The 18,762-nt window shown below is 38.6% G+C and overlaps 1 protein-coding gene across 2 annotated transcripts in view; it reads left to right on the top strand.

Annotated features, from left to right (window-relative positions):
- The window catches only part of myom3 (myomesin 3), a 313,022-nt gene that overhangs the window by 170,563 nt on the left and 123,697 nt on the right, over positions 1 to 18,762 (top strand). For both annotated transcript variants that reach the window (XM_039740882.1, XM_039740883.1), the window contains exons 16-17: positions 1,247 to 1,421; positions 17,064 to 17,185. In XM_039740882.1, coding sequence (XP_039596816.1) covers positions 1,247 to 1,421; positions 17,064 to 17,185 — 297 coding nt within the window. The remainder of the gene's footprint in view (positions 1 to 1,246; positions 1,422 to 17,063; positions 17,186 to 18,762) is intronic.

The raw sequence follows: 18,762 nt of genomic DNA, 5'->3' as shown, positions 1-18,762 counted from the left end.
GCCCAGGAGGAGGCTTACGTCTCCTCTAGACCACGAGGAGGCGACTGCCCTGGTGGCTTTGGGGACCACAGGAACAGAGCTTAGAAGCTCAACCCTATAGGGGCCCATGGTCACCGTCAGGGGGCGCCCCAATGTCTGAGGAGCCCTGGCCCTCAGCACTTCTGCCACACCCAGAAGTGCTGGGGGGAAGAAGACCAGGGACACCCGGAGTGCTTCTGGGTGCACATCAGGTACTTCCTCCACACTTGGGAGTGCCGGTGGAAGCTAATCGGGAGGCACTTGGAGCATGTCCGGGTGTGTATAAAAGGGGCTGCCTCCCTCCATTCGATGGCTTGAGTCAGGAGGAAGCAAGACGGAGCTCAGGAGGAGAGGAGTGGAGGCAGACCAAAGAAAGAGAGGCATTGTGAGGCCTGGACTTTGGGGGAGTTTTGGGGTTGTGTGTGGCACTTTATTCTGTACATATTGTAAATAAACGTGTGTTGGGTGATCTAATGATGTCTGCCTGTCTGTGTCCGGGCCAGTGTCCACAATATGCATATTGCATGCTATGTATACTTTTTATTTAATAAGTTTACTTTTGACAACTGTTCTGAGGAATGTAAGACATACTTTAATTGCTCTATATACACATTAGAATAAATTTGACTTGATTTGAAGTACAACATTTTAAATTAAACATAATCCATCCAACCATTTTCTGTAACTGCTTATTCCTAATAAAGCTAATGTGGGCACAGTGTGTGTAGACAGGATCAGATGCTATTCCGGTGCAGGACACATTCACAGACATTTAAAGTCATGTCTGAAGAAATTTTACATATGTATGAGTAGAGCATGCAAGCTTCACACAGAAAGCACTTAGCTCAGGAATCAAACTGGTTTCCAAGTGTTATATTGTATGTTGTAGCACCATAAGTGCTGAATGATGTTTGCGTGTTCTCCTCATGTCTATGTGGGATTTTTCATTTCTGTTTGTTTTCTTCCCACATCCCAAATACATTTATCTTGAATTCTGACTCTAAGGCAACCCTTATGATTGAATAGGTGTGTGACTAAGTGTGCTCAGTGATAGACAGTTGGATCCTGTTCTGTGCCCCTGTATTGAAATAAGTAGGGGCCAGAAAATGAATTAATTAGCATTTTGGCTGTTATAAGCCACCTCAGCTAAATAAAGAAAAATTATCATTGAACATCTAAGTAGCATCCCTGCTCCACATTCTTTACTAATGTGCTATCTTATTTGCAGTATGCCCTCCACCACCACGAGATGTTGTGGCCTGTAGGAATACAAATACATCTGTTGTTCTGCAGTGGAAATGCCCACAGACCCAAGAAGAAATTGGTGGCTACTACATGTATAGTCGCCAGGCTGGAAGTAACGAGTGGGTAACAATAAACAACAAACCAGTGACATGCACACGGTAAGTGTGAGAATAACAACAATAATTTATTTCCCAGTGGAAGGGAAACATTGACTGTAGTCTGCACAATCCACCTGTAAATCCATATTTTTTCTTGATATTTTCATTTTGTCCCAGCATCCCAAAAACATTCATAGTTGGTTAGCTGCTGACAGTAACCTGGTCCAGTGCAAATGAATGGGAACTGTGAGAAGAGTAGATGACTGTGCCCTATAATAGGGTCCACATGAATCTGAAATTAATAAAGTTATTGAGAAGATTAATCTTCTTCTTCTTTCGGCTGCTCCCGTTAGGGGTTGCCACAGCGGATCATCTTCTTCCATATCATTCTGTCCTCTACATCTTGTTATGTTTCACCATCACCTGCATTTCCTCTCTCACCACATCCATAAACCTTCTCTTAGGCCTTCCTCTTTTCCTCTTCCCTGACAGCTCCATCCTTAGCATCCTTCTCCCAATATACCCAGCATCTCTCCTCTGCATATGTCCAAACCAACTCAATCTCACCTCTCTGACTTTGTCTCCCAACCGTCCAACTTGAGCTGACCCTCTAAGGTACTCATTTCTAATCCTGTTCATCCTCATCAGACCCAATGCAAATCTTAGCATCTTTAACTCTGCTACCTCCAGCTCTGTCTCCTGATTTCTGGTCAGTGCCACCGTCTCCAAATCATATAACATAGCCGGTCTCATTATCGTACTGTAGACCTTCCCTTTCACTCTTGCTGATACCTGTTGGTAACAAATCACTCCTGACACTCTTCTCCACTCATTCCACCCTGCCTGCACTCTCTTTTTCACCTCTCTTCCACAATCCCCATTACTCTGTACTGTTGATCCCAAGTATTTAAACTCATCCACCTTCGCCAACTCTGCTCCTTGCATCCTCTCCATTCCACTGACCTCCCTCTCATTTACACACATGTATTCTGTCTTGTTCCTTCTAACCTTCATTCCTCTCCTCTCTAGAGCATATCTCCACCTCTCCAGGGTCTCCTCAACCTGCTCCCAACTATCACTACAGATCACAATGTCATCAGCAAACATCACAGTCCACGGGGTCTCCTGTCTAATCTCGTCTGTCAACCTGTCCATCACCATTGCAAATAAGAAAGGGCTCAGAGCTGATCCCTGATGTAATCCCACCTTGACGTTGAACGCATCCGTCGCTCCTACCGCACACCTCACCACTGTCACTCTTCCCTCGTACATATCCTGTACAACTCTTACATACTTCTCTGCCACTCCTGACTTCTTCATACAATACCACAGCTCCTCTCGAGGCACCCTGTGAAATGCTTTCTCCAGGTCCACAAAGACGCAATGCAAATCCTTCTGGCCTTCTCTAAACTTCTCCATCAACATCCTCAGAGCAAACATTGCATCTGTGGTTCTCTTTCTTGGCATGAAACCATACTGCTGCACACTAATCATCATCTCACTTCTTAACCTAGCTTCCACTACTCTTTCCCATAACTTCATGCTCTGGCTCATCAATTTTATCCCCCTGTAGTTACTGCAGTCCTGCACATCTCCCTTATTCTTAAATATCGGCACCAGTACACTTCTTCTTCACTCCTCAGGCATCCTCTCACTTTCCAAGATTCAATTAAACAATCTGGTCAAAAACTTCACTGCCATCTCTCCTAAACACCTCCATGCTTCCATAGGTATGTCATCTGGGCCAACGTCCTTTCCATTTTTCATCCTCTTCATAGCTGTCCTTACTTCCTCCTTGCTAATCGATTGCACTTCCTCTCCACATCATCCATCCTCTTCTCTCTCTTGTTCCCTTCATTCATCAGCCTCTCAAAGTACTCTTTCCATCTGCTCAACACACTCTCCTCTCTTTTGAGTATGTTTCCATCTTTATTCATTATCACTCTAACCTGCTGCACATCTTTCCCAGCTCAGTCCCTCTGTCTAGCCAATCGGTACAGGTCTCTTTCTCCCTTCTTAGTGTCCAACCTCTCATACAACTCATCATACACCTTTTCCATAGTCTTCGCTACCTCTCTCTTCACCTTGCCCCTTATCTCCTTGTACTCTTGTCTGCTTTCTACATCTCTCTGAGTATCCCACTTCTTCTTTGTCATCCTCTTCTTCTGTATACCCTCCTGTATTTCTCTTGTCCTTGAAAGCTGAATCTTGGACCTCTGCTTAAAATGTAAACTGAGCTCAGGCTTTATTTTTCATTTTCACAGATATTCTAATGTAATATGTGACATTTTGATATACAGGTACAATAACTTGACATTTGCAACTATACTGCATCATAGTGTGCCAGGTTACAGTTGCAGGGCTGTATTTATTTAGACCTTTGCTTCTCGGCCAGCCTCCCTGTCTCCATTAACCAAAGACTAAAGGAAGAGACATGAAAAGGAAGTAAGCCAAGATCTTTGCAATATGCCTGTGAAAAGATAGAAATGTGGATTTTTACAGAATTATAAAACAAGTCCATCAAAACATATTGAATTCAGACATGCTTTTAACAGAAGAGTAGCCAGGAGATAAGGAGGGGAAACACAAACTGAAGTTCCTGCTACAGACAAGAAGCAGAAGTAACGAAGGCCAGGGGAAGTAAAACAAAACAAAACCAAACAAAAGGAAAAAAGCAGTGTCAGTTAAACTTGGACCATTTTTCAATGTAGTGTGTCAAATTGCAGGTAACTTAAGTGCCCTCTAATTGCTATGCCTGTACATATTAATTACATTTTAATTATCATTAATGCTCTCTCTAATTACTGCAAAATCATACTCCTCAAAGAGTCCCTACTATATACACCAGATCATTTCTAGCAGCACGTTGGTCCCAATATAATTTCATGGAAGAATCCTGGGTTGTATAAACCAAAGCTAATTGGGTAATTTTAGAGCACTGACACTGTTAAACTGAATTAAGCATGGCTGAATCTGGCTCATAGTTTGGAGAAATTGTACATTTTTGTTTGAACCTGACAGCAATGTTTATCTCAGATTTTTATTTAGATCTTCTTTTTATGGGTACTTCCTTTTGTCTTGCTGTTTAGCAGGAAAATAAAGAGCATATCTATTGATTTCATGAGCAAACACCTACAGATTTAATCATAGGCTGAAATAACATTACAAAAAAAGGAAAAACTCACAATAATGCTTTTTTAAGAAGTGATAATGCTCTTCCAGTTCCGTAAACAGAGATTAGCCCAGGCTTGTATTCCTACTTTATTTGTTTCAATAAGCATAAGTGTATTCTTCTTCCATTATAAATGGTTAAATAAATAATCTGTAATAAAAAGTGTTGAATTTGAGGTTAAAACCAGTTAACAATAAATAAATTATCCTCACAATTAAAATCCTCAAAGAAAACCTTGTACACATCAGGTCTCTTTCTTAGCCTTGCCAGCCCAGGGCGTCTTCCTCCTTCCATTTTTCCAGCTCACCAAACAGTTTTTGTAGCACGCTGGAGATGCTGACATGCTCTCGGCCAAACTACCTTCTTTGGCAACTGCCCGGATGCTCAGAGCCAAACAGCCATCTGTTTAATGCCCTCCTCAGCATCTAGGCTACCTCAAGATTGCCACCACTCCATTAAACTGCTCAACAGGAGACGATCCACCCCTAGGAGTGCCATCCTCCATGGAGCCACTGACCACTCTGCCTTCTTGCCACCGAGCTAGCTCCCATTCTCGATTCTGTCCTTTGCTCCTTTGGTCTTTCCTTGTCTCCCCAATGGGCTCTTTTTCTATCTTTCAATGGGCATAGGTTCTGTGATCACAAACCCCAGAGTGTTATTGAGATATCTGGCTGATGCTCACGTCCGCACGTGAATGCCAAGTAAGCCAATTACCCATCATGCTCTGCCAAGCTACCACTCACTACTACAGCCCACCGAGCCTGAGCGCACCATTTTTGTTTTTAAAACACGTATCTTTATAGACCTCTGTCACTACAATCACCTTCTCCACATTTGCAGACATTCGAGTCATTGCACTAAAATGGAAATTAATTCATAAAAGTGCCTGAGTTTTCTTGACATCAGAGTTTAACGCTAACATTAATATGTTATGTATATGTGACTTACTTTTCTGACTACTTCTCTAAGCTCTGCATATCCCAAGCTCATTTCCTACCATCCCAAAATGAAGAGAGATGGAGGACATGCCTCGCCAAGCATAGTTTTGAGTTTCTGTAAAATTGTAATTACCCTTGGGAACAAATAAAGTCTAATCTAATCTAATCTAATCTAAACATAGTTATAGCCAGAAAGGAAGTCTGGCATGGCTCATGAGAAGAGTTCAGAATGTGAGTATGACTCGTAATATGCAATCTGGTAAAAGATTAATCAAATATTCTGTCCGACATAGCAAATGCTGCAGTCATGCACCACCAGCATAAATTACATATAATATATCAAAGGACACACCTAGAATGATACATAACTCTAGTTAAACTGAATCATCACCAGGTTATCTTGGCCTTATACAGTCATCCCTATCCTGATTTGCTTCTGAAAACAAGAAACATACACTGTCAATTATTCACATATATTAGCGCACATCTCTGTCCATTTAAAACATCAGCACCACATGATGTCTATTTCAGGTTTAGGTTTATAGAGAAAAGCCAAGGAAAATGACACCTTTTATTGGCTAACTAAAAAGATTACAATATGCAAGCTTTCGAGGCAACTGAGGCCCCTTCTTCAGGCAAGTTTTAGTTAGCCAATAAAAGGTGTCATTTTCCTTGGCTTTTCTCTACATTCATAATGGCTAACACGGTACAACACCCTAGTACTACAGGTTTAGGTTTAAAACATTTTCATCACTCCTCATATATAACATGCAGAGCTTTATACAAAGTAATTTAATCGACTGTGTCATGTATCATGCTGTATATTCATCCATTAATTTTCCACACCTACATTTTCTGTTATAGGGACCTACAGCTATTGCAGCAATATCTGGCCATAATATAAGGCAGGCCAAGCCTGTCAGTTCATTGTAGAGGAGGACACTACCATACGCATCAGATTGGGCCAGTTCAGAGTCACAGTGCTTTGAATTTCCACAAAGAGTACAACAGAGAGTATAGCAGAGTCCTGAAGGTGTTAATGTTGCTTTCCCAATAACAGCAAAGACCACCAGGAGCCAGAATTTGGTTAAAGGCCAATTTCAGGTTGCTTCCCAAGGAAAATAAAGAGGACTCTACTAAGATATTGATACCATTTGAATATGAATGACAGATGTTTGCATATTTAACCACTGAGAACGAAAAACAAAATCACCTTGTCTGGTTTGACTAGTGAGGCTAAACCATGCAGGACATGTCCTACTGTTGGCTGTAGCAGCTCAGCTCATTCAGCTTCTGCTATCACAGCTCTACAGTAGAGTTGGCATTTCGGGATCTCCAGAATCAATGAGAAATAAAACCTTTACAATCTCTCCCTCAAGCCTTGTTTGTAGTCTTTACTGTCTTTTTGAACTTAGTGGGTCTTTTCCAGGCTTTGTTTAGTCTGAAGTCACACCACATATATTGTGCCAAAGCAGAAAAGGCATGCCACAAGGGCAAGGAAAACAGAACCAGGAGAAGTGTCATAGCCAAGTGTTTCTTAAACTGTGGGTCATGACCCATCTGTAATTGGGTGGTGCTGAGTCATGAATTACATTTGAAGTAAATGAGATAGGGTTGTGAATGAGTTGTGGAAAGCCATCTTATAGGATTGCAAGACTGAAATGAAATCCCAAGGACTTCATTCATTGGCCATTCTCCAAGGAAGAACGATGACAGTTGCTGGTGATTTTACAGAGGGAAGGACAATGACTGGAGTAATGTCCCAATGACCAGCTGCTGTTCCACAATGACTGAGGGACACAAAGACATACAATAGGCAAAACTGGGTTGTGAGCAAAAAAGTTTAAGAATCACTGCCACTGCCTAAATCATAATTTAAAAGTAAAAAAAAAAAAGGGTTGAAGTTTTTAAATGCTATCTGCAATCTTTAATGATTTAACATTCAAGGTTGCCTTGATGCACTACTTTGGACGTGACTTTCCAGAAAGTGCATAATAACTAATACACAAACACAAACAAAATGGTGACAATCATGAAATTCAACATGACATAATATTGTTAAACTGTCTAAATCTGCAAAAACTAATGTCAAAAATGGATTCACAACCATAGAAAAAGAAAAAAAGCAAAAAATGAAATAATGCAAAATAAGAAAAATTGCAAAAGCAAGTGCCAGTTATAACAAAAAAGACATAATATACAAGGAATTGCTGCAGTGTTAATTGGTCTTTTTGCTACTTTCCAGTTTTTTATTTATTTATTTTTTACTAGCGGTGCTTCCGTCTAAGATGGATTGAAATTTAAATAATCAATTTACATCTTAGTGTTAACATTTGCAGTGGACCATGCAATGCCTGTGTTTCTGTTATATGCCATTTACTCTGGGATTTGTAAAAGCAGTGTTAATGTCTGTGATGCACCATCTGTTGGAATGACTGAGACACAGGAAGTGGAGAAACACACAGACACACACACTGACACTTATCTTTTTATTAAGGTGGATTTTTGCTACTGTTTTGCACTGTGCACAGTGTCCATCTCTTCATGCTGCTTTTGCATTCACTCATTCTTTCTAAATATATATCAAAATTTGCAAGATATGCTAAACACTGTCATCAGCTGAGAATACATGTAGTGCTTTACAGGGCGAGGATTCTGAGGAATTTGTACAAATTATTGAATTTTACACTAAATAAAACCAAGTGAAAACAACGAAAGCCTGGTACACTGAAGCTAATCAGTGACCACAGTGTCATTATGACCTACTTTAAGGTGGTCTCACCAAAATTTCATGGGTGGCTCCAGAAAACCTAGAAAAAAGGCAGTGGAAATAATCAGTAACTAGTCTTTAGCCTAGATTCATCTGCTTTCTGGTTCTAATAGAAAATGAGTATAAATGAACTTTAATATAACAACAAAACATTTCACAGATGGACACAACTGTGGGTCTGTCAAAATCAGAGCTGCCCTGACGCTGAATCAATAAACAGTTCACAATAAAGCAAACTCTCGCCAAAAATAGCACAATACAAAATGAAAATTAAACAATGTATTAAATATGCATGTGCAGCATTATCACAGGCAGGCAGACAGGACTGGAGATGGTCTAATGGCTAAAGAGTTGGCCTGAAATCCAAAATGTTAAGCATTCAGTCTCAAAAACAAAACAAAAAAAAGTATATGATAAAAAGATTCAGTCTCCAATAGTGACTCTGTGTTGCAATGGTGCGGGACTCTCAAAACACTAAATTGACGGTGTACCTTCAAAAATGAATCAAGAAGCAAGAATTAAGATTCTTCCTAAACCCAAACCCAAGAAAGAAGGCTTCACAACCTACATAAACCAAAATGAAGCTAAGGTTGAAAAACTCACTTTAACTTTGTAAAGAAAGAGGAGATCCAGGAAAAAAAAGCTCTATCTCCACTAACAAACACATGGCCCTTGAACTGTTAAAGATGTATTAAAAAAAAGATCTAGTAAAAGAAAAACAAATACAAGAAGAGGTCAAAAAGTAAGCAGATTGGAAAACATAAAGATGAACAACTCCAGTCTGTGATCCAGACATTGAAACCCTAATCCAGAGCAAAAAATTTAAAACCAGAATTTCTAAGAAAAAACTTACTAGAATTGTAATCCAAAATTCAAGATGAACGAGAGAAGTTGTCACCAATACCCCAACATTAGCACTGAGCCCTACTCAGACATACTGTATATAGCCCTGAGGCAGTCCCACAGTGGCAGTACCGGGGGCCCCACCCCTTAGGCTCAACATAAAAGGACACGGAAGTTAACAAACAAAATAAACTAATTCATAAACTTAAATAATACACATACAATCAACACACAAAACGCTCAGCTCAGTAAGGAGAAAACAAGACAATTCTCTGGGACACGAATTACAAAAGATGAAAAAACAAATAAATAAATAAAAAGAAACAACATTTGAGGTAGTGATGAGACCCTGGTTATAAGAAAACACCATAACTTTTTGTGTAAATATTTAGATTTGCCAGGAAGTATGTTGTGATATTTCTAAACTGACCATGTGTGAACATGATGGTGTATGTAAATGTGTGTCCTATGAACTGGCACAATGTCCAGGGTTGGTCCCTGCTCTGTGTCCAATGTGATAGTATAGGCAACAGCTCCCATGACCCTCAACTAAACATGTAATTAAGAAAATTGATGGAAGTGATAAACACAGTTTGATTATATTCCAGTAAGATTACATTATCCAATTTTACTATGCATTGATCCCTAAAATCGAAACTATGTACAAAGAATAAAGAATATGTGCAGAATATGTACTATAATTGCAAAGAGGGAAAATGTTGAGAAAAATACTTTCTTAATGACCAGGGGCCTCATGCATCACTCCGTGCATAGAACTCACACTATAACATGGCCTTCTGACAAAAGTGGAAATGTGCATACGCACAAAAAAATGTGGATGCACAAAACTGTGCGTACGCCAACTTCCACACACTTCAGCTCCATTAATCCCGGGCAGCATGAAAAGTAATGCATGTGCACGTACCTGCCGCCCCACCCCAACTCACCCCAGAATTTTGCATAATTTAATATGCAAATCAATATAAATATCAATTTCCCAGTTCAGTGCTTGGTTAAAAGGCAATGGCAAAAGCACGTGAAAAAAAGAATTTCAGTAAAAGTGAAGTGGAGGCAATGAAAAACATACTATTTGTTGGCTTCAGCAGTGGTATAAGCAACAAAAGGAAGATGATCGAGTGATACAGAGTGGCAGAAACACTTGAAAGTTCAAGTTTAGAAAATAGCACAGTGGCCAAAATAAAAAATGAAGTGGGCAGATATCAAAGTCGACTCATAGCCCACCATCTGAGTGTCAAACAGAAGCATACTAAGGTACAAAGAAAAAGAAATAGGGACACAGTGGAAATAAAAGGTTAAAATGTTCTTTTTAATCTTGTAGTTTGTTTTGTCATTAAAGTAGAACGTCATAAACTTAATTTTAAAATAAATATTAAATTTACTAGAATTTTTCAGATCCCATCGTATCTAAAATAGCACTTTAAATGCTGTGTATATTCTTCTATGTGCTCTATGTGTGTGAATCACAAAGTGCTTCTGAAATGGGCTTTCTCTTACATCGGCAGGACATAGAATACATTATTATTACAGCTCTCTGAACAATTTAAATACTAAGATGTAAACTTGATATTTTCATGATGAAATGAATTAAAGTATGTATTAAACATGGGGGTATGGTGGCACAGTGGTAGCAATGAGCTGGCACCCTGTCCACAGATTGTTCCTGCCTCCCGCAAAATGCTTGCTGGTACGTGCACGACCCTCAAAAATAACTTAACGCAGCAGTACTGTCTCTTTCGAATGTACCAACCTCCAATTCCTGTCCTTCCTTTTCTTTCTCCACGTAACCAATTGCCACACAATCTGCTCTTTCATAAATGTCAGACCATCTGTAAGCTTAAAACAGAGATTCTTCAAAACTTTTAAGAAACATTGAAATATCTTTATAGTACATGTTTAATTATTCCATTGATCTATCCATCCAGTCCCAGCAAGCATACAGCGTGATGCAGGACCAATACCTGGACAGGGCACCAGCTCATTGCTACCGCTGCGCCACCTTGCCCACACATTTAATTATTAACAGTATACATTATTTAAATGAAGTTAAAAATGTATCTGTATAATGTAATATACATACTTTAATGCATTTCATCTTAAAAATATCAAGAGCTCCAGGAAGATAGCTCTTGGAAATCTAAATTGACTTAGAAGCGAGTTGTCATCATTTGTAAATATGCGCTCTCTTCTTCTAAATTGCATTTAATTCCTTTATTGTTATTGTATGGTACAATGAGATTCAATATGCAAATCATCCAAAAACTTATTTTCCTATAAAATAATAATAATAAGAAGAAGAATATGATAAAAAAACAATGAAAAATATACAATTTTAAAGCATACAGTAAGTACAATATACATGTACATATGGTGCAGACAGTGAAAATGGTTCATAAAGTGGCTCAAGTTATGCAATTTTTACAACTCTAGTGCAGATTTACAGTGAGGTTAATTGTAATTCTAAGTACAAACAGTTCTACCAGGAACACTTGATGGACTGATTGAGCGCATTTAGAGCTCTTGGAATGATGAAACTGTTTCTGAACCGTCCGGTCCCTACAGGAAAGGCTCTGAAACACAGAATAGACTGTGCACACTGCTGAAGCATTATGTGCTATCAGTATTCTCCAGGGTAGATGCTGTATCCCGATAATCCTCTGCGCTTTTGATACAACCCGCTGTAGAGCTTTCCAATCAGCTGCTGCACAGCTATGTTTCCACACTCAGAAACAGTGGGTTAAAATACTCTGAGTGATGCACTAAGAGTAACAACGTTAAAGCAGCCTGGATAATGTAACAGGTTGATTACAATCAGATACCTTCAATTAATAAATGATATGTGGTTAATTTCAGTGCATTTGATAAAGTTGCATCAAGGATGTGAATCTAAAAAAGGAAGGGAAACCACACAGGAACAGCAGCACTGCTTTGACAATAAAAGTGCCACCAGTTTGCAAAACGAAATGGAAACTTGCATACACACAGGGTAAGACTGGCATACGAGGCTTTATGGCAAGTTTAGTTTTTATACAGTGCGATGTGAGCGTGGAAATGGGCGTATGCAACAATTTTGTGCGTACGCACCGTTTATACATGAGACCTCTGGAGGTCAAAACTAAGCCAAGAGGGAGTGTGCAAAAAATGGTCAGGAGACAGAGCAGGGTTTAAATCTCACTTTACTTGTGTCACATAATCCACGTGTAAAGTTATCCAGTTGTATACTCACAATTTTCCAAACATGTATTCTTTCTAAAGAATTAAAAAATATATATCCTTTCTGGAAAACACACTCATGAGCTAAAATGAAATGCACTCAGACAAGAACGAGCATTTGAATTGTAGATTTGTGAGATTTTTTTTACGAACGTTTTGATATTATTTGCTGTTGTCTAATGTTGGTCACTACTGATTTAAACTGTACAAGAAACATTTTTCTCTCCATCTTGCAGGGTTTAAAAAACAGAAAGAATAAGGGATAAAGCATAGAAACTAGTAAAACAACAACAAAAAGTTGTGAAAATCATTTCCAAAAGATTCTGTCACTAAAAGATCCTTTCTGTAACTAAATTTTACAAAGACTCTAAACACTGTACTACTCTGGCATCATAAATATTAGTAGAATGCTAACAACACATGCAATGCCAATATCAAGGGTTAGCAATGATCATATCAGTATTCTACAACATAGCCACAGTCAAGAAATATAATTATCAAGAAATCAACAAACAAAATGATATTGCAGTAAATAATATTAAGAGTGAATGAAATTAAAATAAAAAGAATATCAAAATAAATATAACCCTCTCAGAACCACATTCATGACATGCATGCACTTAATAGACTGTACTCAGAGAAGAGTGCTACGTAAAAATAAACTGAAACAAGAAGCCTTAAAGGAAACATCCTACTGACTACACTAGAAGATTTTTTGTTGCATAATGTATTGTGGGTTTGACAAAAATAGATTGGGGACTTTAGGGAGCAATATCCATTGTTTTACACCCAGAAAACACCTTAAAATTCTAGAAAACTCTTTAGTGCACATTTTGCAATTGCGAACTGCCTGCAAAATGATTTTTAGTGTCAGTTTCAGAAATCTGTATGCAAATTGAACCTTGACTGTTTTGCTCATTACTGCTTATTTCCTGTTGTCCAAAACTCAAACAGTTGGTGTTTGCCAAGCTTTGTATTCCTTTGACTGTCAACGCTTAGAAGCAATTTAATTAATGGTGTCATTTAAATTAAACAAATGATTCACGACACATGAGGATGCATGTCCGCATTTCTGTATTGAGTTGTTATATAATATTGTAAATATTCTGAATTTATAAAAAAACATGCTAATTTGTCAGGATGTTATACTGTGACATTTGTTCAATTTCCACTTTAAATTATCAAAGAGATAGCTAACACATTCGCATTCTGTTCCTCTTCATGCTCGTAACAACCCATTAAAAATCATAGCTGTTAGCATAAACATAATAGATTTTAAAGTGTTCACCCATGAACAGTTTGAAATTCAAAAAAAACATGCTGCTTATTTATGGATATAATCTGTTAATGGTGGATTAGACTTTCCCTATTTTTACTACTTTTTTAATGAACTAGAAGTAAAAGAACTCAATAGTATGCTAATAAAAGATTAAAGGATTCTGTTAATTCATTATTCTATGTAAACTGGTTAGTTTTCTTTTGCATTTTTTATGTCTCTGAAAATTATGTCATTACTAATGCATAAGTGTAGAACACAAGCATAATGCAAATGTGCTTCATGCATCACGGTCATTGTGAAAGGCATTGCGTAATCTGTGAATTTCCCCTTGGGATTAATAAAGTATCTATCTATCTATCTATCTATCTATCTATCTATCTATCTATCTATCTATCTATCTATCTATCTATCTATCTATCTATCTATCTATCTATCTATCTATCTATCTAATCTGTCAGTCCACTTGTTTATTACAAGGCCAACCATGTCATCAGTCATGAGCCAACCATGGACAATGCAGTGCATGTTCAAAGCACACGACACACGTCCTCGACATGAGGAAGCAGATCACGAGTACTGAGGGAAAAACCATCACATGGACAGACTTCATACAGAAGGTACCAGGCTGAGGTCAGAACTCAAGAACTTGATAACGTAAAAGAAAAAATTAAATGAATGATTGGAAGAAAGCAGGCCCTGCTATACCACCCTGATGATTGAGAGGCTTAAGCAAGTAACATTTCAACATGCTTAAGGTCATGTATAAAAAAAGCTGCCCAGTTGTTCATGACATTGTCAACCATCATTCCAAGAAGAGATCTCTGTGACCTTGAAAGAGGACTAAATAAGGAGCTACAGTTGGTGGGACTGCCATTGTTAAAGACTACTCAACTCAGCAATGTTTCAATTCTGGCTGGATCATTTGATGGAAATGTTTGTCTAAAACAGGAGAAGGACATTTTCTTGAATATTGTGTTTTACAAATAGGGATATTATGGTTGAGTTGTGTAAACTTCTTATTGCATCTAAAAATTTACTTTTGAGGGTAAAGTACTTGAAAGAACAAAATTAGTGTCATACTGTGCAATGAAAAAGTCTTCTCGTCAGATAAGTCATCATTAATCCTGTCTTAAGTATGTATGAGGGACACAAACCAAAAAACAAACAACTGTACAAGCCCAAATCCTCGATTCCCACACTAAATTGTTCCAGCAGCTCTATGATTTGGTGAAATGGATATTTCTGTAATGATGTACATTCCATAATAAGTAATGATGAATACAAATCAGCTCTGAATGATCACATTCATCCTTTGATGAAGAATCTCTATGCGGATGATAGAGGTCTTTCGGGATAAGAGTTTCTCATTCACCAGATTAAATTGGTCAATTATTGGCTTGGATAGCCTGAAAACAATGTAAAGCAAATAATGTATCACTGCCATTCCACTCATCAAATTTAAAGTCATTTGTTCACTTACGGTGGAGTATAAAGTGTTTTTCAAATCCAATTATCAAAACACCAAAGGGTACAATTTCTTATGGAGCGCTGATGATGTCTCCCTCTAACAAAGTCCATGGCTTTGGTACAATATGTATTAAGGCTGAAGTCATTCTGGTGATTGATGGTGGCCCAATGCCCACTTAATACAATTGACGTAATAAACCCTTTTTGTCTTCCTGAGAGAGGAAAATGGCCAGATGCGTTCATTCTAACAGAAGGGCCATCCATAACAGTAACAAAGCGGTGCACAGAATGGCATCTCTGAATGCACAATGCCTCAGACCTTCAGGCAGATGAGCTGCAATGGCAGAATCTCATAACCTGTCATTTTTTACAGCTTCTCCTTGGCCTTTCAAAATAATTGAAACTTCCTTTAACAAATTTTAGATGTCAAGGAATCTGGGTGACACATTGTTTTTTTGTATCTGACCAATTTTAAATGGTGTTTAAAAGTAAATGCATTTTCTCAGGGCACATTCTTCACTTCGTTATGGGTGCCAGCCTAGTCTTGAGCACCCATAGTGGGAGACGTACTCACAGGTTGCTGGGCTGTGTCTCCAAGAACTTACACTGAGTGACAGTTTCAGCGCAATGACTCCTACACCAGCAACACAGAGTGTTCATGATCCAAGTTTGTGGATACAATCTGATATCTAACATTTTATGTTTGACCATTTAAATGAATCTCTTCTTTGAAAATCTTTTCTCCTCCTCAATTAAGATTTACGTCTAACATTTTAGCTTTGGTAATATTCACTAGTTGTGGTTTCTCACATTGTCGCTACGATTCTCTAATTGTGATATTTGATCCATATTCTAAGCTTAACCACCACCTACTCAAAGCATCATGATGCACCAACATTGATGGACTGAAAGCCAGAAGTCTACGTGACCATCATCATCAGGTCCTTCCATGAAAACCCTAAATACAAAGAGGACTGTTTGACTTATGTTAGGTAGATTGCCCAGAGGGGACTGGGCGGTCTCTTGGTCTGGAACCCCTACAGATTTTATTTTTTTCTCCAGCCTTTGGAGTTTTTTTTTGTTTTTTCTGTCCACCCTGGACATCGGACCTTACTTATTCTATGTTAATTAATGTTGACTTATGTTTATCTTTTATTGTGTCTTCTATTTCTCTATTCATTTTGTAAAGCACTTTGAGCTACATTTTTTTGTATGAATATGTGGATTGATTGATTGATAAGCTTTGCTATTAAATCTTGACTTTGGCTCGTTTGATTTTTACTATCCTTACTCTGGTTCCATCTTTATGACTGCTGCTCTGTGCAGTCAGTACATAGAAGACCATGCCGGGTTAAGCTCCTGTCAGCCAAGAATTGAAAGATGAGACTAAAGTTGGCACTTCATCATCAAAACTGAATGACTGAACAAAATGTTTTCATGCTTTCGTGCATAAGTTAAAAAAAGTTTCTGATATAATACAAGTCTTTGGTGACCAATTTTGGACAACCTTGAAAATGATGCTAAAAAGAAAAATCTCACTTTATTTGTGTCACATAATCCACGTGTAAAGTTCTCCAGTTGTATGCTCACAATTTTCCAAACATGTATTCTTTCTAAAAAAATTAAAATAGATATCCTTTCTGTAAAAACACACTCGTGAGTTAAAATGAAATGTGCTCAGACAAGAATGAGCATTTGAAATTATGAGATTTTTTTTCATGAACATTTTGATATTGTTTGCTGTTGTCTAATGTTGGTCACTACTAATTTAAATTGTACATCTTACATGAAAACAATAGTTTTAAATTCTTTTGGAGCATTAGTACAAACTACATAGAGTAAGCAACATATAAGAAAATATCATTATTGGGTGGATTGTACCTTTAAACTTACTGACTAAGTGACTGCTGTCTTGTGAAACATCTGTAGGTGTATTGATGAACTGAAGCGCACTGCTCCATGGACTGGTAATGTTTATTAGTGCTTGTTTATCTATCCCCAGATTTACAGTTGATGGTCTTCTGCCTCAAAAAGAATACACTTTCCGAGTAAAGGCAGTGAACACCGCTGGCACCAGCGAATTCTCTGAGGAATCAGAGCCCATCCTTGTGAAGGCTGCAATATGTAAGTACTAAAAAAACAAACTTTCACCAGCAGGTCTGTCATCAACACACTAACTGCATAGAAACATTTTGATCATGTCACCCTGTTACCATTTTCCTCCCACAACCCCAGAAATGTGCAGGAGACTGAATATGCCTGTTGTGACGGAGCGTGTGGGTGCAGACTGCTCTCCTGTCCTGGGCTGTTTCATGCTTTGCACACAGTGCTGCCCGGATAGGCTTCTGTCTCCCACAACCCTGAAAAGGATTTAATGGGTTTGAGAATGTAATATTATTTTGTGTTGTGTGACAAGGAAAGCAGTGGAAACTAAAAGCACTTTTGTGGATAAATGTATTATCTGTTCCAAGAAATACCCATGAGTATTATAGCACTCCATTTTTCTAAAATGAAGATAATGGCAACAATTAATGGCATTGTTTAAAAGCATCAACAAGAGCTATAATGTATTAAAACTGTATGGAAAAAAATATGCAGATCTACAGCCTAACTGCTGCAAGGGATATACCTGTAAGCAATGGCATATTGATGCCTCCTAATTTTTTTTTACAGGTTACAGGTAGTGCCTTGAAAATCCATTCCCAGTCTGTACTGGAAGTTGACTATTGTTGAGCCAGCATGAGATTCCTGTGGGTTATCACCAGCAAGAAATCACTCGGGGTCCCGCACCTCTCCATTTCATATTAAGAGGCCATCCTGGCATCCCCCCCCCACACCCCCCCTCTCACTGCCAAGTCATTTAGTGCAGTAATCCAGTTGTGCTAAAGGAGGACTCTGTTGGTCCAATGGTAGAGAAATCAGCTCTGTTATTATAAAGGTCCCCAGTTTAAGTACGGAAAGACGTGTAAATAAGTGGGGCGGGGGGTTTAGGGTACATCCATGATAGAAATGGCACAAGTAGGGTGAGTGAGGCAAGGCTGAGAGAGGCGCCACAATGTTGTACGAGGGAACATCCTCGCAGACAGAAAACCATTAAGTCAAGGTAGTTCAGCACAACAGAATAAGCTTCTGCTTACTGACAGAAAGACTTAATTTCTCACTAGTGACATTCAAGGCCTCATCATCATGCAGCGGGGTTGGGGGCTCAGGTAGGGAGTGATGGCATGTGTACAGTGGGAGCAACAAGGCTGAACAAAAGAAAGATAAAGAGAGAACCTGCTGCCTGGCAATATGTTGCCCTCCCAGTTACAGTTAGAAAGTCAGAGGCCTGCTTGCTCACTTCACTTGCTCAACTGGATAAGCTGACACTTATTTATGTTCGGTGCGTCTGTGTTAGGATGTATAATGGAAAGGGGTGAGAAACTGGGCAATTTCTCTCCAGTGACAAGAGTCTATAAAAACTGCCTTCTACAGCCCACTGCCATACAGCTACAGAATCCTGGTTTGGTCACTATCTGGGTGAAGTTTACACATTTTTCCGGGGTAGCATTTTCTCTGGGTACTTCTCCTAAATTCCATTCATCTGTGACTTTAAATCGAATGTCTGTGAATGATTGTGGGTGTGTAACCTCTTTTTGATTGTTGTCATGTTCAAGGCTGGTTCCTGCCTAATGCCACCCAATTCTTATGAATCTTTAATG

Source organism: Polypterus senegalus, chromosome 17 (assembly GCF_016835505.1).
Source record: "Polypterus senegalus isolate Bchr_013 chromosome 17, ASM1683550v1, whole genome shotgun sequence".
Taxonomy (NCBI): domain Eukaryota; kingdom Metazoa; phylum Chordata; class Cladistia; order Polypteriformes; family Polypteridae; genus Polypterus; species Polypterus senegalus.
The sequence above is the reverse complement of the archived record's forward strand: the minus strand, read 5'-3'. Positions and strand labels throughout refer to the sequence as shown.